Source organism: Oryzias melastigma, linkage group LG6 (genome assembly GCF_002922805.2).
Source record: "Oryzias melastigma strain HK-1 linkage group LG6, ASM292280v2, whole genome shotgun sequence".
Lineage (NCBI taxonomy): Eukaryota > Metazoa > Chordata > Actinopteri > Beloniformes > Adrianichthyidae > Oryzias > Oryzias melastigma.
Window position 1 is genome coordinate 7,309,828 of NC_050517.1, and position 27,193 is coordinate 7,337,020.

Genomic DNA, 27,193 nt, shown 5'->3' on the forward strand with positions numbered 1-27,193 from the left:
GGTACCAGTGTAGAGCAGTGGAGTGTGACTGTAAAATGTCAGAAATACGCCATTTACCCAGTTTCTCCGACAAACTCTGTTCCTCTGCAGAGTCCGAGGTGCGTCCCGGCCGCCTGCTGGCCTGGTGTCAGGATCAGACCCGCGGATACAGAGGGGTGGACGTCAAGGACCTCACGTCCTCCTGGAGGAACGGCCTGGCGCTCTGCGCTCTCATCCACCAGCAGAGGCCTGACCTGATGTAAGCACCAGAGGATAACAGGTCTTCAGCGGGACTTCTTCATGAGTGTGAAGGACTCTGGACTGTTTGAACAGCAGATGTGTTGATGTCAGTATCTTAAACCTCCTGGTGGACACGTTGTTTTTTGACTGATTTCAGAGACTACGACTCTCTGAAAGAGGAGGACGTGGCGGCAAACAACCAGCTGGCATTCGACGTGGCTGAGCGAGAGTTCGGCATCCAGCCGGTAACCACCGGGAGGGAGATGGCTGCACAGGCTAACCCAGACAAGCTGCTGATGGTTCTGTACCTGTCCAGGTTCTACGAGGCCTTCAGGAGCTCCCCAGGAAACGGTCAGTCTTCACCTTCATTCGGCTGACTTCCACTGGTGTGTCTGCGGAGCGTCTCCTTTATATTACCACAAAAAAAAAAAGAAAAAGAATGTTCACTAATCAATCGGAATTAGTACTGGGTATGGATTATAATTGCCAGAAACGATTCGATTCACAAGAGTCTGAATCCAGTTGATTCCGATTTTTTTTTTTTTTTAATTCTTTTGATTCTTCAGTTCAATTAAATTTTGAGTTTACACATTGATACACATTTGTTTAGAAATATATTAATAATCTATTTGTTTTAAATATATTTATATTAATCTGATCCAGTTCACATACTGTAAATGTATCAGTGAAATAATGAGATTGTTAATATCATTCAGTGTTCCATGGATTCTTTAAAGAAGAAGTTCTAACTAAAATGTTCAGATCATTAACAATGTAAACATTGTTCTGCTTCTCCTGGAGGGCGCTTCAGTTTGACCACTAGGTGGCAATCGCGCTACAGCATTACACCTTATTCCAGAAGAAGAAAATATGAGGAAAAAAACTGTATTTCCTTAAAAGAGTTTGGAAACCTCATGCCCGTGAGTTTATAAAGATGTTCATTTAGTCAGCAGTTTAGGTCGACAGAGTGGACTTTAGCTTTATGTGTGTATCGATTTATTCTTTTTAAGAATCAATTATTGATCCATTAAGCTTAAATCGATGTATTAATTTTATTAACTCAGCCCCAATCGTAATGTTTTACTGAAAATAGAACTCAACCTTTCATGAGTTCTAATTTCCAGTCTGTCTTTGCATCAATTTTGCAGTAAAAAGCCAATAAGCTGAAACCAGGTCTGGGTTTCTAAATAGATTTTTAGTTGCATTTAAAAAAAAAAAAAAAATATATATATATATATATATATATATATATATATATATATATTAAAATTTATATTTTTCTTTTACATTTTATCTACGGCGGCTGACACGGCTCTGATAAATGCAAAAGCCGACAACACGACGATAAAAGCCAATGATAAAATCCCACAACAGAACGACAAAATCTGAAGCACAACGACAAAAGCCAAAGTACAACGGCAAAACTGAGGTCGCCATGCTGGCAGGAAGATGTCTGTTTTCCGGGTAGCCGAACAACAGTTTGAAAATGAATAAAACTTCAAAAAGTCAGTTATTTGTTTTCAATGTGAATTATTTCCGTCTTGCTTCAACTTTTGTCGTTGTGTCGTCGGTTTTTGTCGTTGTGTTGGGGCCTTGAGCCGCGTCGACCACCGTATTTATCCACACGTTAACGGAAAACACCAACGTCCATTTTTGCCATAGATGACGAAAGTTTTTATTGGCTTTACAAAAACTCAACATCATTTCTGACACAAAACATGCATTTTACAAGAACTCTGTGAGGAAGGACAAAGTTTTGGATGAGTGAAGACAGTGGAACAATCTTCTCAACACGGGACAAACCACTCCTCTGGGAGTCGGGGGGATGGACCGGAGATGTGCATGTAACACAACGGAGATGACACACTGACAGGAAGCAGCTCTGCAGGAGACTCTGACCACCATCTCAGACTGCAAGCTCTGTCCTAAAAAAAAAACATCAATTATTTTTATAAACGTCCAAAGCGTTCAAAGAATGTGTTTTGGAAGAAACAGAAGCCCAGCCCGACAGACTCTTGAAACGGTAAAGAATCAAATGTTCTGAGGAAATAGCAGACCTGTCTGAGTCGGTCACGGGCTCGAGCTGCACAGCTGCGGTCCAGTGGGTCGGTGCCAAAACCTGCTGGTATGTCAGTTATGTGTGTGGGAGCCGAACGCGGCGTTTCCAAACCTCCAGACCCACCCAACACCACCACCACATTCAGGGTTTTAACCCTTCAACACCTGAGGCGTCGTCGGTGACAGTTAAACACAAAACCTTTAATGTACTGTAACTTCTCAACCGGTAACACGATCAACATGATTCCCGTAGATTCTTTTCTCCTTCAGAATCTACGGGAATCATGTTGATCGTGCTAGAAATTAAAAACTTACTGTAATTCAAAGAACACATCACAACATACGTAAAAATCAAAGCGTGTAAAGTCAAGGACCGGGGGCCGTATGCGGCCCTCCACATCATTGTATTTTATTGTTATTAATGGCCCGATTCTATCTTGCACTTATTTCTAACTTGTATAATTTAAAAAAAATATAAGTTTTTAAATTGGCATTCTGCTAGCTTTTTGAACTATTTTGGTATTTACTAAGATTTTTTAGGCTATTTTTGAGTTTAGCTAATATTTTAGCGACATGCTAGCGGTTTTGGCTAATTTAGGCTTTTTATTTTTTAGGGTTTTTTTTAGCCTGTTTTGAAGTGAGGCTAATATTTACATGCTAGCTGTTTTGGCTAATTTAGGCTTTCTTTTCCGTTTTTTTAGGATGTTTTGAAGTTTAGCTATTTTTTTCAAGTTTTTATTTTTTGTTTGTTTTTTAGGCTAATTTGGCATTTAGCGAATAGTTTAGCTGGCTATCAGCTTCAGCGTTTTCAGGTATCAACTTGAGGGTTTTCAGCTTTATGGTGTTTTTTATTCTAACTCACACTTCCTGTTGGTCCTGCAGGTTCAAAAGAAGCGGATGAGAACATCAAAGAAAACTCTGACACCAACCACAGCCTGCCAGGACTTCTCCTGCTCAGGAAGAGGACTCCCAGGGTGATGCTGCCCTTCTCCTTTACCCCGCACACATCCCTGATTGTCAGAAAAAGCCAAAGCTTGAACGTGTCTGCTGCCCTCAACAGGAGGACAAACATCAGGAGGAGGACTCCGTCCACAAGAGGAGGCGCAAAGGAAACGACTACCTCTCAGAGGTGAGAGCAGCCATCCTCACAGGCGATGTCCCAAAGTCCAGTTTCTTCAGGCTTCTGCTTCCGTTACAGTTGTCCTGCCACAGTGCGCCGCCTGCTGGTGAGGACGCAGAGCTGCAGGAGAACAATGTCCGCTCTTTGGCCACTCGGCTGCAGGCCAAGTTTGAGGAGAACTCCTCGATGGGGACGGTGCGCACAAAGGTGAGAAACGTGTCTGAAGAACTCCAGAACGGCTGGTTTTTAAAATCTGGTTTGTCTCATTTTATAACGGCTGAAAGAATTCAGAAAGTTTGCAGAAATGTTTTATGAATGCAATTAGGGCTGCCACGATCAGTCGACTAATCGACTATTAAAATAGTCAGCAACTAATTTAATAGTCAATTAGTCGTTACTTTATATTATATGGAGTCGGAGTGTAGTAAAGTTAAAAGTTGTGCAGTTTAGCATTGTGCTAGCTTTTTGGACTATTTTGGCATTTATTAAGGATTTTAAGGCTATTTTGGAGGTTAGCTAACACTTCAGCTACATGCTAGCTATTTTGACTTATTTAGGCTTTTTTGTTGTTTCTTAGGCTAATTTGGAGTTTAGCTAATATTATAGCTGAATGCTAGCTATTTTGACTTATTTAGGCTTTTTTGTTGTTTCTTAGGCTAATTTGGAGTTTAGCTAATATTATAGCTGAATGCTAGCTGTTTGGGCTAATTTAGGCGTTTTTGTTTTTTAGTCTGTTTTGGAGTTTAGTTAATATTTCAGCTACATGCTAACTGATTTGGCTAATTTAAGCTTTTAACTAATATTCAGCGTTTTTAGCTATCAGCACTAGCATCTTCAGCGGTCAAATTCAGCTTACAGCATTCACACTTGCATTATCACAGGTAATGCTATATTTCTAGTTTTTAGTTGGTTTAAGGCTAATGATGGCTAAGATATGTGCTTTACATCCACTTTGCTCATGACTCGATTAGTCGACTAATCTGAAAAAATAATCAGTGATGAGTCGACTATTAAAATAATCGTTTGTTGCAGGACTAAATGCGATTTGAACTTCATTTCTTTCTTCCTCCCTTATCTCTCATTTTCACACTATGAAGCATTTTATAGTTTCATCCTTTCATTTTTCCAAATTAAAAATCCTGTTTTACTTCCTTTTTAAACCTCTGTGCTTTCAGTTTATTTCCTTCCCCTTTTTCTTTCTCCTCTTCCTCTGGTTTCCTAACAGTCCATCGAGGATCCTCTCAGTCCTTCTCCTTCTTCCTCTGAGTCTTCCTCCCCAACATTTCCTCTGTCAGATGAAGAAGAGGAGGAGGAGGAGGAGGGTGAGAATCCCCGCTTTGCTAAGCCCAAAGACCCCCCTGCTCCTCCTCCTTTGGCTCCTCCTCCTCCTAAATGGCAGGTAAGCTGGTCAGTGGCTCCCGCCTCTACAGCAAACGTCGTCAAACCTTCCCTCCTGCTCCTCTACCCCCCAGCCTTCTGTCTACCTTCGCTTACTGGAGAATCCTCCTGCGGCCCCTCCCTCTGGGAGTGGCTGCAGCCGCTCTCCGTCGCCCTCTGAGGGCCCCCCCACAGCAAGCTGCTTCTCTGACTCCTCAGCGAGTCCTTTCTGTGTTTCTGCCTCGAGTCCTGATCCCGCCTCGGAGCAGCAGGTGACCTTCATCCTTCACTTGAGCCTGTAGTCTTCTTCTGTTCCTCTTTCGCTGACACCCCCACCCACCCACCCACCCCCTCCCGCTTTCTCCTCAGGGGACAAACAGCAGACCATCGACCAGAGAGTTTTCTAAGAGGAGCATAGAGGAGCGGGCGGCGCTGCTCTCCTCCATGTTTGGTGCTCCTGTGAGCGGCTGGCAGGTTCAGTATAAGACTCCTCTAGACCTGCTGGTCCTGGACTTTCACAGACCAGAGAGCCAGCATCTACTCCAACATCACTTTGAGGCTATACTCAATTCAACAGAGTTATAGACCCTGAGATCCTGTGATCCTGAGCATGAGGTCGCCCTGAGGGGCTGCGGCGTCTGAGGGGTTACAGGACTTCTATCTCACTCAGGGGGTGTGTCTGCGTGACAGCCGCTTCCACAAATTCTGTGTCTCTGTGACAGAGTTTGAAGGCTGTTCCACATTAACTCGAGAGGGGAAAAAATAGGAGACCTTTAATTTTATATTGTCTCGACAAAAATAAGTAAAACACCACAGTTCAGGAGTCCCGAGCAGGCTGCTCCCACTCCCTGCAGCAGCTGTCTGTCTGCCGGCGTATTGTCTGGGAGGCTGTCTGCAGCCAGGACAAAACGCTCGTATTGGACTAGTATTTTACCCGCTGATCGGGTCACTGAAAACTTCACGTGTCCAAAGCTGAGTTCCTGATTGGCTAATGCGACGTAGCGACCCGTCTAAGTTCTCTGACCTGCTGTGTAATGCAGCCAGACATTCGAGCACATGCTCGTGCTCGCCCCGTCAGCGGTCTTATATGAGCCCGCCCACTATCACAGGAAAGGGAGAAGGATTGGCCTGAACTTCAAAGTACTAAAAAGAGTAGAAGTGATTGACATGTCATTTTCACATTTAAGATGAAGTGGGAGGATAAACCCCTAGAGATGGAACATCTCGTTTTCAAGAGGGTCCTTCATTACAAGAAATGATAACAAGTGACAGAGTAGAAACCAAACAAAATGGTAAAAACAAAGATAAATACTCATATCTAACGCACATACATGGCATTACAGGTTCTCAATATCCACCCCTACCCAACATGACATTTCAGAAAGTTTAGATAAACACATTTGCAAAAAAAAATCATACAAAAAACAGACAATAGGTGATTGATAAGTCAGAATTCAAAAAGTATGTTTAAGATGAATTGAGAGAGCTTTCCTAAACAATGACAGAGATGAAATGGAACATAAAGATAGAGGAAGGTTGTTCCAGTCTAAATGAGGAACCGATTGCAGCAGTTTGTTTTGGTTTCGTTAGTACCACGTAAATCAGAACAGTTGCTACTTGGAACCGATCGTCGGTGCCCAACCTTAGTGATGAGCAACATGAAACTCATGTGGACCATGAGATTTGTTGGCTATTTCTCTACACCAAAGTCGTCCGTCAGATGTATCCAAACAATGTTTTAGTAACTCCCTAAATGGCGTCACTTTAAGGAATCTTTTGGCGCCTTTAGATCAATTCAATTTTATTTATATAGCCCAAAATCGCAAAGAAAATTTGCCTCATTGAGCTTCATAGATCAGTCATGTTTTATGAGCTGAAAACGACATGATGCACAAACTAAAATGTTCAGATTGTGGGAATTATCAAACAAACCCATCAGAAGAAAAACAAGAAATGTAGATATCAGTTTGGTCCCCACCTGAAGGATGTTTCTCATTTCTGCTTTATTGGCGATCTTTTCTGTGTGAATGCTGCAGTTTCCTCCTCTTCCTAAACCCCTGCAGGTCAAATCCTCTTCCTCTGCTTCTTCATCTCCTCCTCCTCCTCCTGCTGCTCCTCGGTCTGCCTCTGAGACTTTTCCCGTGGTCCACCCTGTCCCTGACCCCACTGCCCAGGCTGCTTTTGCTCTCGACCCGCCGGCAGATAAAAGCAGAGACCCGACCCCCTCCTCCTCCTCCCCGCCGTCCAGGAAAAAGTCCTCCCCTCACGCTGCTCCTGTTTGTTCGCCCAGCACTGATGAGGCTCTGAAGATCTCTGACCTTCAGAGAACAAATGAGCAGGAGGAGGATCAGAGCGCCCCCTGGGGGGGTTCGGACCACAGGAACTTAGCTGAAAATGACCACATGGAGGTAACGCTGGTCCTTGACTCGTCTGTTTTGGTGTGACTTGAGCGAAACGTCCTGAAATCAGCAGACGCGTCTCCACGTATCACAGTTTCCTCTATGATGAAGAACGCTGCTCCTTCCGGCTTAAGACAGAAACAGGAGGCGTTCATCATCTTCTACCTCAAACTCTGTCGCTCGTGAAGCTGCTAGTGGGAGAATCTGTTAGACGACTCATTTCCCGCGTCTCCTTAGAAGACGCTGCCTTTACTCAAACATTTTTAATTCAGTTCTGCCCGACCTGAACCTGCGATCGGACTGAAGACTGTAGTGCTGGGCCATATGGAAAAAAATTGTATATCATTTTATATCATATTCATATCACAACATTAATTTATTTATTTTACATTTAAATCAAAAACGGGAGAATAAAACCTCTTGAGATGAAACGTCTCATTTTTGAGAGGGTCTTCATTTACAGTATGTAAACGGATTCAAACAGGAATGGCAAAAAAAAAAATCAGCAAAGAAAACTAAACAGAACTAATTTGACGGTTAAAGATGACACAACATTCATACAAAACACACTGGCTCACAATATACACCTCTCCTCATAACAATTCATAACAAAAGCCTACACAAAATGACATAGCTTCCATCAAAAAAGGATATAAAAACTAATGTAACAAATTAAAATAATGACAATATGAAATGAGAAACTAAAATGGCATTTATGTTAAAGAAGAACCAAAAGAGCTTTTCTAAATGCTGGGAAGGATCTTCTGGAAGGAAATGATTGAGGAAGGTTGTTCGTCATTTGGTGTCTTAAAGCAAAATACGAGTTAATCCTTGGTACAAAAAAAAACCCGGATTATTGTGGCGTAGGTTATGTTGTAATGTATAAGGTATCAAGTACTGTCTCGAATGAGGAGGGAAGTCAAAATAAATGCATTTAAAAATAAACTGTAACCAATGAAATTGCCGTCCAACTGATATACCACAGTAAAGTATATTTTCAATTCTGAAAAAATTGACAAAAATGTTATTACTTTTCTCTGACTTTATTTTTTCAACTAACATTCAACTCAATCGTCACAAATGAGAAACATTTTTCTAAAGTGCACAAAAGTTTCACGTTTCTTATTAGGACATTTTTGCACAAAAGTTCAGCAATAAAAATGACAGAAGAGAAATGGCACGATAAGACGCTTCTATCGCCCACACGATATGTATCGTCATATCGCTCAGCACTAAAACACTGCATGTTTTCCAATAATGTAAGGAGGCACGCCGAACGGAGGCCACTTCCCGTCGGCGCCCTTGTTAACCTTTGTGGTTCACACAAGGCGTAAAGTGCTGCACTCCTCTGCAGCCGGCTCGCGCCGTCTCATCTATTTTTTGGCGAGCTGTGTCAATCCTTGCAGGAAGTTACACCAAAACACACAAAAAATGTGGTCCATTTTCAAATTAGAATCCTTTTTTTACAATAAAACACTGCTATTGACAAATGCGGTCATATTTTTATATCTAAACAGACCGTAGAGATGAAAATAAACACACAAACACAACTGGTTCAGGGCACAGGCGGCTGTGACGCTGAGCTCAGCAGAAGAAACGCTCTGAAGTTCCGCTCCAACAGCTGTCCCACCGGAGCTCCCAGCTACAGTAAGGAGGTACAGAAGCAAAGCTCCGCCCACACGGGTCTCCTCTCTCCTCCTCATGCTCCGTCAGCTCCAACTCCTTCTCTTTCTTCTCTGTCGCCTTTAACTGTAGCGGACAGTTGGGAAAGTTTCTTCATCCATTAATGCCAAAGCTCAGATTCTGGCCATCCTGTATGAGACCGACCACAGACCCAACGCCCCGCCGGTAAGAAGCTCCAGAGCTTCCTCTGCAGCCGGCATGTCCATCCTCCAGCACCAGAGACTGCCTAACATTACCTCGCTGCTCGAGCAGCTGCTTTGACCAAACGTTTTCATCCTCAGACGGGTTTTGATGCAGCAGGACTTCAGAGTCCCTCTGGACGTCCAGCATGCCGTCTGAAGCTCAACCATACTGATGTGCTGCTTGATGATTTAAACTTGCTGAACTGACACAACAAAAGAAGCACGTGTGTGTGTGTTTTTTTCTGTTGGGGAAAAAAATGTATATACTGTATGTCCCTTAATGATTGTCTGCCCACTGAGGTGAAGCTTCCTGAGTTTGCACAGATCCCAAAACCCAACTTCAGTGGGAGAACTGAAGTCTGACACCCCTCCCTTATCCTCTTCCTCTCAGTGCGTGAAGCGCCGGGACGGCCCCCCCGGGCTCGGCGGCAGCGACATCTGCCACTTCTGCGCCAAGCGGGTGTACGTGATGGAGAGGCTCAGCGCCGAGGGCTTCTTCTTCCACCGAGAGTGTTTCCGTTGTGACGTCTGCCGCTGCGTGCTCCGTCTGGGAGGACACACCTTCGACTCTCAGGGGGGTACGCTTCAGGCTTGGGGGGTCTGGTGTTAATGCAGCTTTCAGGACGTGTCAGAGCTGAAGTTTGGTCTGTTTTCCTTCACAGCTAAATTCTACTGTCGGATCCATTCAGCTCAGCGTCAGTCCAGCATCCAGCCGGGCAGGTCCAGGAGGAGGCCGGTAAGAAACTCTAGCTTCTCCTCAGTCCTGATCCAGTCATCCAGTTAGTCTGAGAGTGTCCACACTCTCACCATAGGGTCGCATTTGTTCCACTTCTAGATTCTTGCAGCCAATCAGAATGCACAAAAAAGGATTCAAAATTGCTTTGAAAAAACTCTAAAGGCAGACTTGAATGTATTGAGGGAACACTGCAGAAAAACAAGAAGCACAATCTAGAAGCTTACGCTGTAACAACACGTCAGAGAATCAGATTCTGGAGTTCAGACACTAAAGAAAAGAGAGGATCAATATGGCTGATCTGTTTTGTTTTTTTTTTTCCTGCAGTTTGGATATTTGATAAATTAAAATAAATGTCGTTAATTCTTGAAAATATACTCTAAAACTCTGTGTGCTGCCCCCTACAGGTTGAATTGTGTTTTACATTTGAATTTCATGATTGGTCAAACCATGTAAGTCCCATGTCATTTCAGAAATCCTCTGTAATGATCTGCAGCTCCAGTAATAACGGTCCAGTTACCCCAGCCCCACCCGTCTGACTGGTTTTTCAAATTTCGGCTATGTGTGGAGTCAGCCTCCAACTTCCCTGTTTGGTTACTTTTTAATCGATCAGACCTCATGTCCTCTCCTTCCTCACCAAGTCCTTGTTAAATGCATGTTTTGTGTCATAAATCATATGTTTTCATACGGCCAAAATTAAACTTTTGTCGTCCATGACGGAAAATGAATGCTGGCGTTAACGTGTGCTATTGCGTTGAAACATCACCTTAAAAATAAAATAAAATGTTATAAACTTTTATTTTGAAAGTACAATGGAAGTTTTTATTTTGGAACCCGGACCTGTTTCCCGTTTCTCTGGCTTTTTACCACAACGCTGACGCATCAACGGACTGAACATAGAACTCTGGACGTCAGACTACAACATGCCTGAGGCGGTGTAAACGTTCCAGCTGATTAATGAACGTTCCTTTTATTTTTTAAACGGAGACACTCTGCTGACGGACCAGTGGACATCAGCCTTTAGTCTGCGTAAAGCTGTGATTCTCCTCTCTCTCCTGCAGGAGGACCAAGGTCACGCCAAGCCCTCGCCGCTGGACGGTGGGATCTGCTCTCCTACAGGCAGCGGTCAGATGCGCCCCCCAGGTACTCTGGTTTCCTTGCTTAGGCGGGGCCTGAGCTGGCCGCAGCGGGCCGGCTGGGCCGTGTGCTTGCTGCCTGGACGGCTGTGGGGGGGCGTGTGTGGGTCTGTCACCGCTGTGGGCTCCCACCTCAGCACCTCCTCCCACGACTATGTCTTCCTGTTTGAGCTCCTCAGCCTAGGCTGTCCTTTGCTCTGCATGATGTTTGAGGTGCTGGGACAGATCTACCAGGAGCCCCAGCTGGCCCCCGCGGCAGCAGCAGCGTTCGGGCCTCCGTCTCATGCAGGAGGACTCTGATGAGGTCGTGGGACCTGCTCCACCTGGACACCCGCCTCCCTTCGGTTGAGTTAGTTGGTGCTGTGAGTTTGCTCTCACTGCAGACACTGGGATGCTCTGGGACCGTCTGCACACAGAACCAGGACTGTTGGTCTGAGCTTCATCTGCTGTCATGGCAACACTCCAAACTGTGCTTTTAAAACTCGTTGGTCCTTGTCCAACAAGTTGAAGTCACCATTCTTTGACCAGCTCAGCTTTTTTATTCCTGGAGACGTTTAAGTGGAACCATTTCATTCTATTTCCTCATTTGCCAAATATTTTTGAGCATGTTCTTGGCTTTGGTTGAGGATTTTTTGCCTGGTCCTCAGCCCCTCCACACTTTTTAAATGTTTTTGACTGTGAGAAAACGTCTTTCACTTCTTTTCATCACGTCTTATTTCTGCTGCGAGCCTTTCTCTCCTGTGTTTGAGGTGAAATAAGCTTTGGCTTCATGGCATTTTACTCAGTATTTTGACGTTTCCCATCCTCCCGTGTTTCATTTCCCAGCATCCCTCCTGTCCGTCCTGTTCATTTCCAAGTTTCCAGTGCTCTGATTGGCTGCAGGAGGCCATTGGCTGGGTTTAGTTGAAAAGTGTTGTTCCCGCCCTTCACCTGGAGTAACCTCGCATGAGTCTGTGCATGTGTGTGTTCGACTTTAAAGAACAGACGTGACCCTAAATGTTGAATCGCAGCAGACTGGTGAGGGTGCTGCAGCTTACACCTCAATTTAGGATAAAATTCTTCATCTCCCAGTCTCAAAATCCATTTGTTTGATTTCCTGAAAGAGCAGAGGGTTCTGTGGAAGGATCCAGAAAGTGTGAGTTTGTGGTCATAAGTTATTTAAAGTCGTACTGCTGCTTCTGCACGCCACACTAGACCCTCTAACCTCACCTTCATCCCTTTATAACCCCCAGAGATAACCTTTATCCACATATCTGTGGTTCCCTCTGTTTCAGAAGGAGGCCCCCCCACCTCTGCGCCCCTCTCCACCTCCTTTTCTTGTTCCTCCTAGTCTTTCCTCAGGAGACGATCAGTGCAATACCAGCTTTTTACTTTCTTTTATGCACTTTGATGGCTGAACTCTTTTTGTATTAAATTTGATCTCAGTGGATTTGTTTTCCCTTCTTGGTAAATAAATTCAGCCAAACTGCTTAATTTATGCTGTAAATATATTTAAAAATAAATTAATTCTTATCAATACTTCTTTTCTTTGTCATTTGTGGGTGATTGTTTCTGACTTCTTTCTGCACCTCTGTGCTGTTCTGCTGACGTCACACCAATCCTGTTCAGGATCAGCTGACTCGGCTAAAACGTCCAGCAGAAACTGCTCAGCTACAACACCTGAACAGAAGTGAAGTGAATCTGTCGCTTCCTGTCGACCTCCTCTCCTCCTTCCTCTGGGTGTTGGTTTCTTTTCAGTGTTTTCAGGAAGAGGATCAACCCTTTAGCTCTCCTCCAGTTCATGAGGCCTTTATGTGAAACTGAACACGCGAAAACTGCCGAGAGATCGACACGTTTGGATTAGTATTTCAAATTTCTTCTAAACTGTTTTGACTGCCTTGAAAGTTAAAACAAAAAACATTTTTTTTCTTCTTAAAGTTCCACTCCCAACTCTAATTTTATCTATTGTAATATCGTTCCCAGTGGTCTTTTAATTATGCTTATGCAGATTGTAGCCCACATCAAAAAGCCTGTCATTTTTTTAAAGACCCCTCCAATGAAAATCGTGTTTTTGCAATTTTTAACATGTATTTGTGGCATTTTTCTCCTGAAAGAGAACAAATGTAATAAGAATTCATTTAGTTTTTTTCATTTCCGAGTATTTCTCCTTTTAAATCTGTCAAACTGTCTTGGACAGACTCTGTCTGAATGAATGATCTTCTTTCCATCAACAGCTCTGCTGCACATGCACTAAACCCTCATCTGTTCCTAGTGTCTAGTTCAGGTTCTGGAGAAGAGAAGATGGTATCTTCACATTGACTGCAGTCAAATGAGCCGCCGTTCACATTTCTGTGGTCAAATCAGCATCACTGGATTTTTGGTGTGAGTTTCATCCAATACTTACGGTAGCAGGACTGAGAACGCTGGAAAATCTCCACCAGACTCCACGGAGCTTCTTGATGTGACCACGGAAATGTGAACGGCGGCTCATTTGACCGCAGTTGGAAAGGATTGTAACTCAATGAAAGAGCATTTTGATGTTAGCTTTGATTATTTTATCAAGAACTCTGAGAAACCAATGATTGAATGTATTGATCACAGTCAATAAACATTGGAGAATTAGCTAAAAGAGTCTTTGGTGAACTGGAAGGAGAAAGAATCAGGATTTTGGAGGAAGTTCTGTCCATGAAGATCTTCACTTCCTCGTCCAGCTGACATCCGGATCAGAACCATACGGCTGGACATTACCCAGATTGATGGATGTTTTTATGTAGCAGCGGTGAAGATTTATGCTAGAGAGACACAGAGCTATCATAATCAGACATGATGGGGATCAGGGGCGGGGCTACTCAACTCAGCTCCAAAAGCCACGCCCCCTCAGAGGAGATTTTGAGAGCAGAGGCTTCAGATAAACATGAAAATTTGCTTTTTAAGACATTTAAGTCTCGGCATTTTAGGTTTAAAACCTCATAATCATAGTTAAAACACTACTGGGAGATTTTTTTTTTTTATATATATAAAATTGTCAAAGGAAGAATTTACAGACATTTTCTGCAAAGCAGCTCGGGTTCATTAGAAATTCACCTCTGGTTTGTGAACGGGACTCTTTATATATTTAAAAAGTAACTCTTTATTGATATCCCACCATCCCTTTGTTTTACACTTTCACTGGCTAGCGAACAGACCCCCCACCACCCAAAGCTAACATAATCAGTGCATCAAAATTAAAAATTGAAGAGACAATGCCAGAGCTTTTCGGCTGTACAGTTTCGATCCAGATTTCAGCTCGGATGAGGAAAATGAAGATGTTAATGGATCTATTTGTCTGCAAGTGGATGCATCAGAATTAGAACAGAGAACAGAGACTTTGCCCCCCCCCCCCATCATAGTTGCTGCATCACAAACTTAAACCTTTTCAAACCATGAGTTTTATTTTTTGATCCATCACAATTTGAATGAAGAAATCATCAGAAACACAGTTTTAATCTTAAGTTCTTTCACGTTTGTCCTCAATCGTGAGAAAAAATGCTACAAGAACTTAAAAAACACCAAAAACAAGGTTTTCAATGAAGTGGGTCTTTAAAAGGATTTACTGCATTTATTACAATACTGATCGTCTAGATCAGGGTGTCAAACTCAATCGCACAAGAAGCCAAAATCCAAAACACACTTTAGGTCGCGGGCCGAACAGGATAAAATTTAAAAACTACCAAAACTACATTTATAAAGGTTCAAAAACTGTAAGTTTTTAACATAATTATGAACTAGATATATAGCATTACCTGCAATAATGCTAGTGTGAATGCTGTAAGCTGAATTTGGCTGCTGAAGACGCTGAAGCTGATAACCAGCTAAAATATTAGCTAAATGCCAAATTAGTCTAAAAAAGCTATAAAAAAACAAACTTAGATTTACCAAAACAGCTAGCATGTAGCTGAAATATTAGCTAAACTCCAAAGCAGCCTAAAAAAAAGCTAAAATGATGCCAATTTTTAAAACTTTTAAAACCATAACTTTTTAACATAGTTATGATGCTTTTATCTAACCAGAGACGATGTCGGCCCAAGTGCCCTGCTCAAAGGTATGACTTGATATTTAAACCTCTGACCAGCTGACAGGTGTTCAAGCCACTAGGAGACCTCCCTTTTGTGTCTCAAAATAAGAAGTAAGCTTATATTCCTAAAATGATCAGATATTTGGATGTTTTTAAAAAGCAGAAGATTATTTGAGTGAATGTGTGATGGTTTGATTCCGCGCCTCCTGTTTGTCATGAGTGACTAAAGGCTGAGAGATAAAGTATCAGACAAAAACTTCAGTCATAGTCTGCACCCAAAGGGATCATCTTAAATAGGTGTTCACCCCTCCCCTGCTGCCGCCGCCACTGCCGGGGTTCATTTTCATTCTTTGCTGTGATGAAGTGGAGTCAGCTGTGGACGCTTCTGTTCTCTTTCATTTCTCTGTGAGTACTTGCTTGTTGGGTGAAGATCATTCCTTCTCTTTCAATATTTTTAGCTCCACAATCAAACTATTTTGTTGCTCGTCTAAAACGTGTAGACGTTCCTGCATCAGATCCCCTTCAAATGTGTGTAAAGCAGCCGACGTGCATGAACCGCGCAGTTTGGTGTCGCTGTGGAATTACACCCGGTGAATGACTGAAACTTTTGTTTGCAGGAGAGGCAGAGCGTCACAGAGGAGATCCAGGTGACGCTGAGATGGCTGTTGAAGCTCTGGAGGCGTCCTGCATCATCACGCCTTCAGAGGAGGAGAGTAGCAAAGGTCTGTGGGCTTCAGCCAAACAAAAATATAATTTAAGTTGGCAAAAACATTTTTCACTGACAAAAAGAGGATAAAAGAAAAAAAAAAGTTTGTTTTACAAACTCCAGCTGCTCTTCAAGAGATCAATGCCTTCAGTTTGACCTTCAGATCTTAACTTCATGTCTGATGCACTGCATCGTGGGTGAACATCTTTAACAGACCACCCTCTGCATCAGTGTGCCTCAGCTCAGTAGTGTGCAGTGAGAGATGGTCAGGTGAAATTATTCAATTAAACCTAATTTGTCTAAAGACATTCACCATCGCCAGGATATCAGCTTTTTCTTTGTGTTTATTTAAATCCTATTGAAGACACTTTTAAAGAAGACTATCCCACAACTTTGCTTCAAGTTTGACCAATTGCTGTCGTTTTGGAAAGAGTCCACCCCCTTAAACTGCTTGTGCTGATCATTCTTAAACAAACCAGTGGTGTAGAGTCAAGGCCTGCAAAGCCTTCAGTCTTCTTCTTCTCCTTTTGGCTTTTCCCTTCAGGGGTCGCCACAGCGAATCAGTTTCCTCCATCTAAGCCTGTCTTCAGCATCCTCCACTCTAACACCAGCCACTTTCATGTCTTCATTCACTGCATCCATAAACCTCCTCTTTGGTCTTCCTCTAGACCTCTTTCCTGGTAGCTCTAGACTCAGCATCCTTCTACCAATATGTCTCTCCTCTAAACATATCCAAACCATCTCAGTCTGGCCTCTCTGACTTTATCTCCAAAACCTCTAACATGTGCTGTCCCTCTGATGTATTCATTCCTGATCCTATCCATCCTGGTCACTCCCAAAGAGAACCTCAGCATCTTCGTCTCTGCTACCTCCAGCTCTGCTTCCTGTCTTTTCTTCAGTCCCACTGTTTCTCCAAACAACATGGCTGGTCTCACCACAGTCTTGTACACCTTTCCTTTCATTTGTGGTAGTGAATTCAGTCTATTTAAATAATCCATTTATGATGGAATTGCTCCATAAAATAAAATTCATATATAAAAAAATGGTGTTAGAAACCTAAAATAGTTACTATGATCGAGGATGGTTTTGGCAGAAGAAGACAGACGGCTCAACTCTAAAATGCACGGGCCGCTACTGAATCTTTCAGACGTGGTTAACGTCCTCGCTCTCTTGTGCCGGCATGACTCAAAGTTTCTCAGGAAAAAATAACAGCTAGTTTGTGTTAAAGCGGTGTAGCTTCCGGCTACTGCTCCCAGTCCTTTCATTTATTATTTCTCCTGCACCACCATCTCTTCCTCCTCAGGAAGTGTGAGCGTTCTGCATAAACTTGTTGTTTTTAAAAAGTTCAATGTGTCTTTAGATTGTTGTATTTGGGTTTTCTTCATCTTAAATTTGACCAATACATTTATCTCTGGGATAAAAACAATAACTGTAGTGCGACAGCGATCACTTTCTCCAGTTCATATTGTTTGTTCTTCTATTGGAGCACTGATAGAAATATTTGAACTTTCACTTTTCTTAGCGAGCTTTGATGAAATGTCGACTAAAGTTGATCTTGTTTGTGTTTCTGCAGGTCAAAGCAGCAGTAAGAACCACCTGAAACGGAAGATCCGCTTCTGTGAGTGCCTCCGTTTTCTCTGCATCTTCGTTCTGTCTCAGACTTGGTTCTTGCTGTTGAATCTCAACAAGCGTTAAACTTTCTGTGAGGTTTTGGTTCATCTTTGTCCTGTTCTTGGCCTCTGGTTGCATGTCTTTGTGCTGTCCTTTAGTTTATTAATAAAGCTCTTTTCATTAAAAACAAAAAATGGTTATGGCGTTATCCCCCCACAAAAAAAGGAAGAAACAGCTGAAAGGACACCCATCCCAACCATAAAAATAAACTCACTCAGCATCAGCAACCCTCTGATATATGAAATAAACAAAATACTTGATGGTTAAATGTTCTCTTTTTACTCTATGTATGATTCAAATCAAGTAAAAGTGAGGTCAATATTAAAGTTTTGAGGGGTATTGTTTGGGCTGCAGGAGCCACCCGCCCCCGCCCCCCCTTTTCTACTCAGCTGATTGGTCACTTTACGCCCATGTAGCCAAAACTCACTTCATCTTAAATGCTACTTATGCTAAAGGTGTTAGCATTGCTGACAGCTGTGTTCAGCAACCTCTATTTTCCCATAGAAACACATTGCTAAAGATCATAATTATGCTAACTGTGCTAATGTGGCTAACATTGCATTTATCATTGTCATCTATCTCAGAAAGACATATTGCTAAAAATGCTAGCAGTGCTAGTAATCACAACATGGTGGTGCTAATGTGGTGTTGATGGCAATGAGTTTAATTTCTAGAGATGACATGGAGGGTTATTACTGTTGTCCGAGATACGTAGAGTGACGCCATAATGGAATGGTATAAAACTGCTTAATTTTGGTCCAATTTTAAAAAGGAAAACACTCTCATCAATAAAATAAGAGCCGCTTCAGCCTAAACATTCACTATTGAGAGTAAACTCACTCAGATCTTGTTCCAATGTTTTTTAGAGGTTCCCCTTTATCAGCTGACTCCAATAATTTACTAGTCAAGTCACATTCTTGTTTTTCCAGCTCTGTTGTACAATTGTAACAGTAGTTAGCAGACATCTATACCATTCTAATACGGCAGTTCTGTTCTGGTGGAGTTCAGGAGTCCTCTAAAGCTAGAAAGATGTCAGCTGCTCCGCATCTGCTCTGAACAGACATATTGTGTTGCCATGCCAACTCTGAACACAGGATGTCAGTGTTGCTCAGCTCCTCAGGAAACCGGGTCACAAACTGCAGTCAGATCAGAATTCCCTTTTTCAATTCTTGTGTGGAGATCCAGTCGTCAAATACAGTTTTGTCTCCAGGATTCAACTACTGGGTCTCTCATCTGTGAAAAAACATTTTGTTGCCACAATTTTCTAACATTTTAAATAAACTGAAGCTCAATGCAGCAAATTTTCTGTGTTTCTTAATAAATGTTTTACTTTCTCACATCTTCAGACAAATTCTGTGAATTTTATTTGTATAATTGTTGACCCAAACTTAATTAGAAAATCTAATGAAAGCATCCTCACGGTGTCATGCTCAGACATGCTCTTCTCCACATTTGTTCTTTATTGTTTGCTACTTTCAGTGAAAGTGATGTCACTGGGCAAACACCTGAAGGTTCATAAATGTTCAGTGACAGATGTGAGCAGGTTTTACTGTGGTGGATCATCAGCTTTGTGTTGGCGCAGCTGCAGGGAGTGCTGGTCTGTTTTCAAAGGCCTGACTTTCATCATTACAGCAGGTCAAAAAAAACAAAACCCTGATGATAATGTAGATCAGGAGTCTACAACCTGCGGCTCCAGATCCACAAGTGGATCTTTTATCTCTCCATTGTGGCTCTTCGGCCAAACATAAAATAAGTCATGGAGACTGCTGATCCAGACATGTCAACCAACTGAGTCAGCAGCTCCCTGCTAATGGCTGCTTAACCAAAACTACCTAAAGAAAACAAATAAACAAAGCCCACAAACTAAGACTAAAGATCCAACCCCAAACTAAAATAACAAAACCCAGCAGTGTAAGACTGCTGAGGACAAAGAGGGGGGAAAGAACAAAAAAGTATTAATAAAAGAAAAATAAAACAGCATTTATTTAAAGTAAGGATTACTTAATTAGTATTTATTAAATTTAGATGAGTTAAATGTATAAACTGATGTCTGAGGTTCACATAGATGATAAACTATGTAGGTTTTTACATCCCTGTTGACCTGAAGACGTCTTGTTTGATCAACTCTACCTCCAGAATGAACAGATTTGATATGCAGAGCAAAACTTTGGTAAAAAGTTTGATCTTTAATGAGTTAAAAGCACATATTATCTTGTGCTGCACAACATTAGTTACTAGCTGCACTGAGATGATCCTGTTTGGTACAGAGCATCTTTTATTTTGAAAATAAGTTATTTGAGCTTCTGTCAAACGTTAAAAAAAAAATCACATTTTGAGAGATGTTTGGTTCTTTTTACATTTTTGCTTTTGTATTTTTCAAAAAAGACATTTATATTATTTAAAAAAAAGCAAAATCATGAATGCATGCTGAATTTCCTAAATGCTAAAGTAAGACTAAGCTTCTCCTTTTAGGTTTTGATCAGTAGAAAACGAGCCCGAATGACTCTTTTACTGTTAAAGGTTGCTGACCCCTGATGTAGAGAATCAAAAGTCTTTTAAAGGACAGACTTGCGGTGCTTCATGTTCTCTCATCAGTTTGTTACAAAGCAGGTCAGCAGGAGAAAGTCTCCTGCAAGGCAGTGGAGATGAGAACACAGCTGCCACGATTAGTCGACTAATCAACGACTAATCAACTATTAAAATAGTCAACGACTAATTTAATAGTCGATTAATCGTTACTCTATACTATATGGAGTCAGGGTGTAGTAAAGTTGAACAAAGTTGTGAGCGTTTAGCACCACAAAATGCACTTTTTTGTGTGATTGCCTAGTAAGCATTCACACTATAGATGCTCCTTTTTGTACGTTTTTCCGCACGTAAAAACTCAATCACACTTTCAGCTATTTCAGCAAATCTTAGCTTGTTCAGAACATTACTGCTTGTATTTTTGGTATTTATAAACTTTAAAGTTTTTGAAATATTGAGCAAAATATGCCTTATAGGAAATGAATGATAACATTTTCAAATTTCAAATTTAAAGTAATTAGCAACAACCCTTTAAATATATTAATGGGGTATGTTTTAATATTTTATAGTAATATTCAAAATATTTGGAGTTTAGCTAATATTTTAGCAACATGCTAACGTTTTTGGCTAATTGACACTTTTCACGGTGACATCAGACAAAGTGGTGACAGGGTCGACAAAGGGAAAAGTTTCTTTTGGCGTTTGCATTTTAAACAGCAGAGCTGACATCTAAACACTGTTTGACACAATTTTACCTAAATAATAAAAGGTAACATTACCAATTTCAACAGAAAATGTACAATATTTATTTTATGAATGTCCTGCTGAACTGTATTTTCATTTCCTGTCTTAGATCATTCAATAATAAAAACGAATTTGAATAATCCTTCAATATTGGATGTTTTATTGAAAATATTGACCTTTCATTTGAGCAGATATTATTCTAACAGGTTCTATTTTTGCTGTCGTTATTTCCACGTATTTTAAGTGCGATCAGCACAAAAGCCGATAGAAATTCATGTTTTACCTTCATCAAAGACGCACATCTCTTCATTGCTCTTATGCATTTTAATGGCTTCCCAGGATAAGTTTGCTTGTTTTATGGGATATTTCAGGGGATAAGTGTAAAAACAGGAATGGTTTGGCTCAGCAAAAATGTTAAAAGCAGCTATCGAGCCACATAGTTTCAGCTTTCAAAATAAGAGCGGCCAAGTAAAAAAAGAAAAAATCGTCTCTGGGCAAACGTATTTTATAACCATTATTCAAGCTAACAAAAACGTGTCTGCTGTGGACATGCTTGTGTGCAGCCTTCCCCCTGGTCTTCAAGTCCTTTCAGAGATCCAGACCCGAGACCGTTCCTGAAGTCGACTCGGACGCCGAGGAAAACTGCTCCTCTGGAAAACCAGCGGTACGGTGATCCCTTCTCTCTCCGTGTTCTCTCCTCAGGATGTAGAAGCTTGAATCAGGTGCAGTTCTTGAGCCTTATGTCTTTTTTGTGACACTTCTTCCTCAGTCTTCCCAGTGCGGCTCGCACAGCTCCCAGAAAGAGAGGAGTGAGGACTCCTCCGCTGCAGGGAAAGCTGTGTGCAGCCCATCTAAGAAGAGGCTGGTTCTGTCCAGTGTGAAGAGGGAGGAGTTTTTGAGGTGGGAGGACCCCATCACTCCAAGCTCCCCTCAGGAGGAAAAGAAGGAGCAGGTGGAGGCCTCGTATGTTTAATGCTGGAGTGTCTTCTTCTGGTCTCACTGCTTAACGGTGTTGTTGTTGTTTTATCAGGTGCGAGCAGACGTAGATGAGCTCCAAGCAAACAGATCGCAGAGCCGAGCGCCTTCCCAGTCAGCCTTCCAGGCTTTAGCCAATGCCTTCAGGAGGACGTTTAGAAGGAGTTCCAGCACCACCGTCGTAATGTTTGTGCAAACTTTTGCCTCAAAGAACAGAAAGCCCCGCTTGGCTGTGTGGAGGTCGAGACCTTTTCCCTTCTTCCTCAACAGGAGGCCTAAGCGTGACGGCGTCCGCAAACACAGGCCTGCGTCTGACGGAGCGTTCACCTTCAGCTCGCTCTTCTGCGTCCCCGAGTCGACAGTAGACGGGAAGCGGCTCAGCTGTCATAACGCCCAGTGGGCCTCTGTGGATGCAGATCCCTGGGGCGCTGGGCAGGACCTGCCCTCCTTGTTGCAGAAGGTGGCCATTAAGGACCGCAGAGCCTCTGAAGGGGCATTTGGGGACTCCAGGTCAGGCCCCCGCAAGAGGGTGGACCTGTTCTCATCGCTGAGGCTGAGAAGGAAGGGGAACAGCGAGGAGACGGAGCAGGAAGCTCAACATGACATCCAGACCATCCTCTCAAACTTCAGAAACAAAGGTTGGTGCAGCAGAGCAGCTTTCACAACTGCTTTGGCTCTGAAATGTTCTCCAGGGTTTTCCAGAGGATTTTGGAGAGAATAACAGTCAATTCAGTCGTTGGTTTCAGTGGTTCTACTTTATGACTCAAAGATGAACCTGCATAGATGCTCCTTAAAGTTTCAGCAAATCAATCAACGCAGCCCCAGCTCATCACACCGCCTCCGCCATGTGACTGCAGCTACTGAACACGATTCACACGTCAGGTTTAGTTTCGATGTTAAGTCAATGTACAGGTCCCATCAGAGGTCCTACGGCACGTTTTCCTCGTCAGGCTGGTCGTGGCGGTCTGGCAGCAGCGTGTTTCAGGGTTCTGCGAAGAAGACGCAGCAAGCCGACCAATCCAGGATGGTCAGCAGTCAAAGTCCAAAACCAACATGGAGGAAAATCTGATCGTTCTCAATAACTTTATGATTTTTTTTTTTTTTTTTACATTTTCATCGAGACGATAATAAAATCCTCATTCAGACGCAGCTCCTGCCGTAGAAGCTCACCGTACTGAGAGAATCTCTGAATGATCTCATGAACCCAGACATGGAGACCGGATTGCTGATGCTTTTGTAGAACTATGTTAAATAAATGAACCTGATCTCTGGACATCATCTGTGACTGTATAGATCCAGTCAAAACTGTGTGAGCGCAGAATAAAAGCATTCCAGTGTCTTTTAGCTCAGTTAATGCAGTTTTTAGCCAAATTATTATTATTTTTTATTTTTTTAAGTTGTTTTTCTAGGACATAGGCCCAAACAGAATTCTTCCTTTCTGCCTTCCCCTTCATTTATCCCTCCAAACGGAGTGTTATTAAAAAATAGTGTCTTATAATTTGGACGTCACTTTCATTCGATTAAGTCCCCAATAATTGCTGCTCTGCTAGCTTTAGCGCGGAGCTTCTAGCACTCAAATATACATAACAGCGGTTTTATAACTTTAAAAAGGTCACACTACAACAGAGTCATTACTTACATTTAAATGTAAACGTCTGTGGTTCAGACCACACCCATATGAAGAAAGGCGCTTCTTAGTTTAGCCTCGCGACGGATGACTTTGTATCCCTCCACTTGGAGGGTTGGATTTTTTTTTTATTTCTGGAGAGTGAAGAAAGGGAGAAGGGAAGAATTTGGATTGGGACATAGTTTCTGCAGAACGATAATAGTTCATTAAAAATTCACCTTTGGGTGAGACAGTAAGCACAGAGCAAGCCCACCCCCCTTTCCCATCCCTACTGCTGAGAGCTCAGATCAGGGAGCTTGTGGCCCTTCTAGCATATTTTTCACGTCACAAATGTGCTCTTTTTTCCTCCATCTGCTCCTGATAGAATGATTTGAATAAAGAAAAATCTAGAAATGCAATTTTAAGATACATTTTCTTTATGCATGTCCTTAGAAAAATGCCACAAAGACATGTTAAAAGCATCTTAAAACCCAACTTTCTTAAATTATTTTCTAGATTTTTAGAATTTTAGGAATTTTCCGCCATAAATGTGCATGTCTGAGAGTCTTTTTCTCAGCCATTTTTCAATAAAAGAAGCAGTTTATTCCCTTCAAATCAGAGTTCATCAAACTGAAATATTTCCCTTTTAGTTAAAACCCTTCTCCAGTGCAATGACAGTGAAACCATATTTAACACGAATCTTAATTCTACTGGTTAAGGCTTCCCTTTCAAGGTAGAATTCAAACCTTTTGGACGTCTGTCTTCAGCCTCCAGCCAGCAGAATCTGGATGAGCTCTCCTCCAGTGAAGATGAAAATGAAAACATGACATCCAATCACATGGTCTGTACAAAATGGATCAGCTTTGTGGGTGCAGAGCGACTTTCTCTCTGACATGCTTCATCTTCCAGCTGCCTCCAGAGAAGATGCAGAAGAAGCAGGAGAGGGTTGCAGCCCTGCAGGCGAAACGAGAGGAGCTGAAGAGACTTCACCGAGCTCAGGTGAAGAGAGCAGATATGGTTCTTGACATCTGAGGAACCTTGAACAAAGAAAAAAACCCAAAATCCAGATGAGCACATGTGGAGATGAGCTGTTTCTGCAGGAGAGGAACATTTTGACTTAAGTCTATTCCTCCTGATGACGTGCTTCATGTTTCGTCCCGGTGCAGGTGATCCAGAGACAGCTGGAGGAGGTTGGAGAGAAGCACCGCGAGATCGAGGAGCGAGGAGTGAAGATAGAGAAGATCATCAGAGGAGAAACGGGTGAACAGAGCCACGCCCACATTCAGAACTTCTCCACTGATCTTTGTCTCCGTTTCAGTGGAAGTCCTCAGTCTGACTGCAGCATTGCATTTCTCTGAGCGTTGAGAGAATGACGCCTCTCTACTCAGTTAACAGCTTTACTCTCAGCAGACACTCCATTGCTGCTTCATCTCCCCACAGACACAGCCTTTCATTGAAGAGGGTGATGGTTGCTGCAGCTTTCTCTGTCTTCATGGCTCACTTTGTCCTCCTCTTCCTCACAGACTCGGCTGAAGCAGAGGACAGCGATGAGGCCCAGCTCTATCAGTCCTGGTTCAAGCTTGTTCTGGAGAAGAACCGGCTGGCTCGCTACGAGTCTGAACTCATGATCTTGTGAGTGACCCACACATTACCTGATCACAAACCCGATCAACCATGGACTGTATATGAGAACTGGACTGACTGACCCCTGCTGGCTCCAAGAATCCAGAAATAAACAGCTATGACTCAGTCATTCTATTAGTGAGAAGAACCATTATTGCTCTGATACATTTTGTTAACATCATCTTGATCATCCTCATTTTCTATGGGTGACGTCATACTGACTTGGTCCAGGTCTTATATACAGTCAGCTGATCTTCATTCCTAGGGTTCTAATGAAAAGTCTATTCTGTTCCTCGTGAGCTACTGCCCTTTGCAGCTAACCCTGCTTATATATCATTCCAGAATAGATCGACTTAAACCTTAAATAACTTTCAATATTTTACTCTCCATAAAAATTATACAAGTTAAAAATGAGCACACGATAACATCGAGCTGTTAATAACAATAAAATAAAATGATCTGGAGGGCCGGATCCGGCCCCCGGGCCTTGACTTTGACACGTGATATAGTGCGTCCACCATTTTCTAGTGTTATCCAAATCTACAATTCCAAAATTCAGGACCCTAGAAATTTCTCAAAAGTCTTTGCAAAAAACATTGTGGATCAATGTTCACTACATTAGTAAATATAGACCACAATGCATTACGGTCAAACATTTTTTGCAATTTTTTTGTTTTTTTTAAATAAACCATCCACATTATCATCATCAGAACTCAAGTCATAAATAGACATCGTGAAATGTTTGTATTAATTTAATTTTCACTTTGTGAAATCGGAGACGTCACATCTGCCGTTTTTTAAACAAAAACAAAAAAAAAATAAAAAAAAGGAAAGTATTCGGCATGGTGTCCGAATAGCTTTTAACCCTTTAACAACGGTGCCCCGTACTTAGTACTTCTGGCGTGGAGAAGTGGCAGTATGTTAAAGAGCTATTTTTAGAAGTACTGGTGCTGAGTACTGGTGAGTACTGGCCCACTTAAAGCCATGCGCTACATCAGGGGTCTCAAACTCGCGGCCCACGGAATGATGATTTGCGGCCCCCGTCTTCATATGAAAGATTACTGTTAGTGCGGCCCGCAAGGCTGATGTGAATGACAGTTGCTGTGTGCAGAGCTGAACGAACCAATCACGGTGAAGTAAATGGCTCTGGAGGCGGGACATCGGCAGGCTGTCCAGTACCTCCTCCCTCATTCATTCATTCCTCCAGTCAGCTGGGCGGAGGAGGAGCCATGAAGCTGCTGGAAGTTCTTTCACACTGAACGTGATTCTTGTGCCCCGCCCCTCTATCGCCGCATGAGAATTTCACAGCCTGCAGCTTGTCAAAAAGCATGTCTCTGAGGCCGCGACGGGTGTTGGAGGAGCTGGATGTCTAACTTAGAATGAATGGGAGACACATATGGAGTTTTATTTATGTCAAGACTCCATGCAGAAATTAGACATCTCCGTGCACGCATCAAACATTCCGCGCGGACAAATCAGACACTCGCGAGTGCTATTCCTCCTCCACAAGCAGAAAAAGTCTGCGTGCGTGAGTGATGCGTGCGTGGGAGCAGAATCTTCAAAGGTGCTTCCACACCGGCCGCGTGCGGTTCGTTCAAGAACGCGGTGTGCGCGGGTTTATGAACGCACGCCCAGCAGCGCCCCCGATTTGTGCGTAGAGCTTGAGACCAGGCTTAAAAAATTGCGTAGCAACGTGCAGTTACGCGCGCTCCAGATGCGGAGGCCTGGAATTCTGGTGTGCAGAAAAAACTCCAAGACAGGGTGAACCATGACAGTTCTCTCTTGACCCAAACGGACTGTAACAGTGACTGGCCCAAGTGGGTATAAGGGGAATGCACCATTAGAGGCATTCTCCTGAACGGCTGGGTCTGGGTAAGGAGGACAGGTGACTTGGTAAAGTGCTGTTTAAGCGTCCAAAAGGCCATGTCTGAACGTCTGTAATGGCCAAAAGGAAAGGTATCAGATAATAAGAGCAATAGTATTGAAAAAGAATAGGAAAGGAGAGCTAATAGCCGCTGGACTAGCGCATGCACAGCATAAGGAATCCGACACAATGAACTTGTTCAGAAGCGGCATCCTTGGTCCCGGTGTGAGAGCAAGAGATTGGCGTGGCGCGCTGCCTTGGTCGGCTGTTATTGACGACTGAGCGGCCAGAGGAGCTGCAGCAGATGTGACGCTAACAGGCAGGTTGGTCTGCAGGCGGGACATGATAGCTTTGGTTGCGGACGTTAGACGTTGGAGCTAGCCATCGAGCTCCAGCAACAAAGCAGCAAACACTGCCGGGGAGACAGAACCCTGACTCCTGACAGTTTGTTTTCATTTTACATGTAATGCCGTTCTGTCACATCTCTCTGCATTTATCCGGACTTGAGACCGGCACATGGAAGCACTGGATAGCGCCT

General features: G+C 42.8%; 1 protein-coding gene across 3 annotated transcripts in view; it reads left to right on the forward strand.

Annotated features, from left to right (window-relative positions):
- mical2b (microtubule associated monooxygenase, calponin and LIM domain containing 2b) overlaps nt 1-27,193 on the forward strand; it is a 62,834-nt gene that overhangs the window by 27,576 nt on the left and 8,065 nt on the right. Inside the window, exons 12-35 of one of the 3 annotated variants that reach the window (XM_024264212.2) lie at nt 91-238; nt 377-570; nt 3,160-3,251; nt 3,338-3,406; nt 3,476-3,604; nt 4,623-4,796; nt 4,870-5,046; nt 5,144-5,248; nt 6,838-7,182; nt 8,691-8,828; nt 8,929-9,021; nt 9,430-9,616; nt 9,701-9,774; nt 10,833-10,914; nt 15,558-15,662; nt 17,220-17,264; nt 21,151-21,251; nt 21,357-21,539; nt 21,618-21,748; nt 21,833-22,200; nt 23,936-24,009; nt 24,078-24,167; nt 24,335-24,428; nt 24,692-24,800. In XM_024264212.2, coding sequence (XP_024119980.1) covers nt 91-238; nt 377-570; nt 3,160-3,251; nt 3,338-3,406; nt 3,476-3,604; nt 4,623-4,796; nt 4,870-5,046; nt 5,144-5,248; nt 6,838-7,182; nt 8,691-8,828; nt 8,929-9,021; nt 9,430-9,616; nt 9,701-9,774; nt 10,833-10,914; nt 15,558-15,662; nt 17,220-17,264; nt 21,151-21,251; nt 21,357-21,539; nt 21,618-21,748; nt 21,833-22,200; nt 23,936-24,009; nt 24,078-24,167; nt 24,335-24,428; nt 24,692-24,800 — 3,307 coding nt within the window. The remainder of the gene's footprint in view (nt 1-90; nt 239-376; nt 571-3,159; nt 3,252-3,337; nt 3,407-3,475; nt 3,605-4,622; nt 4,797-4,869; nt 5,047-5,143; nt 5,249-6,837; nt 7,183-8,690; nt 8,829-8,928; nt 9,022-9,429; nt 9,617-9,700; nt 9,775-10,832; nt 10,915-15,557; nt 15,663-17,219; nt 17,265-21,150; nt 21,252-21,356; nt 21,540-21,617; nt 21,749-21,832; nt 22,201-23,935; nt 24,010-24,077; nt 24,168-24,334; nt 24,429-24,691; nt 24,801-27,193) is intronic. The other 2 variants (XM_024264215.2, XM_024264217.2) reach the window with 2 other exon arrangements.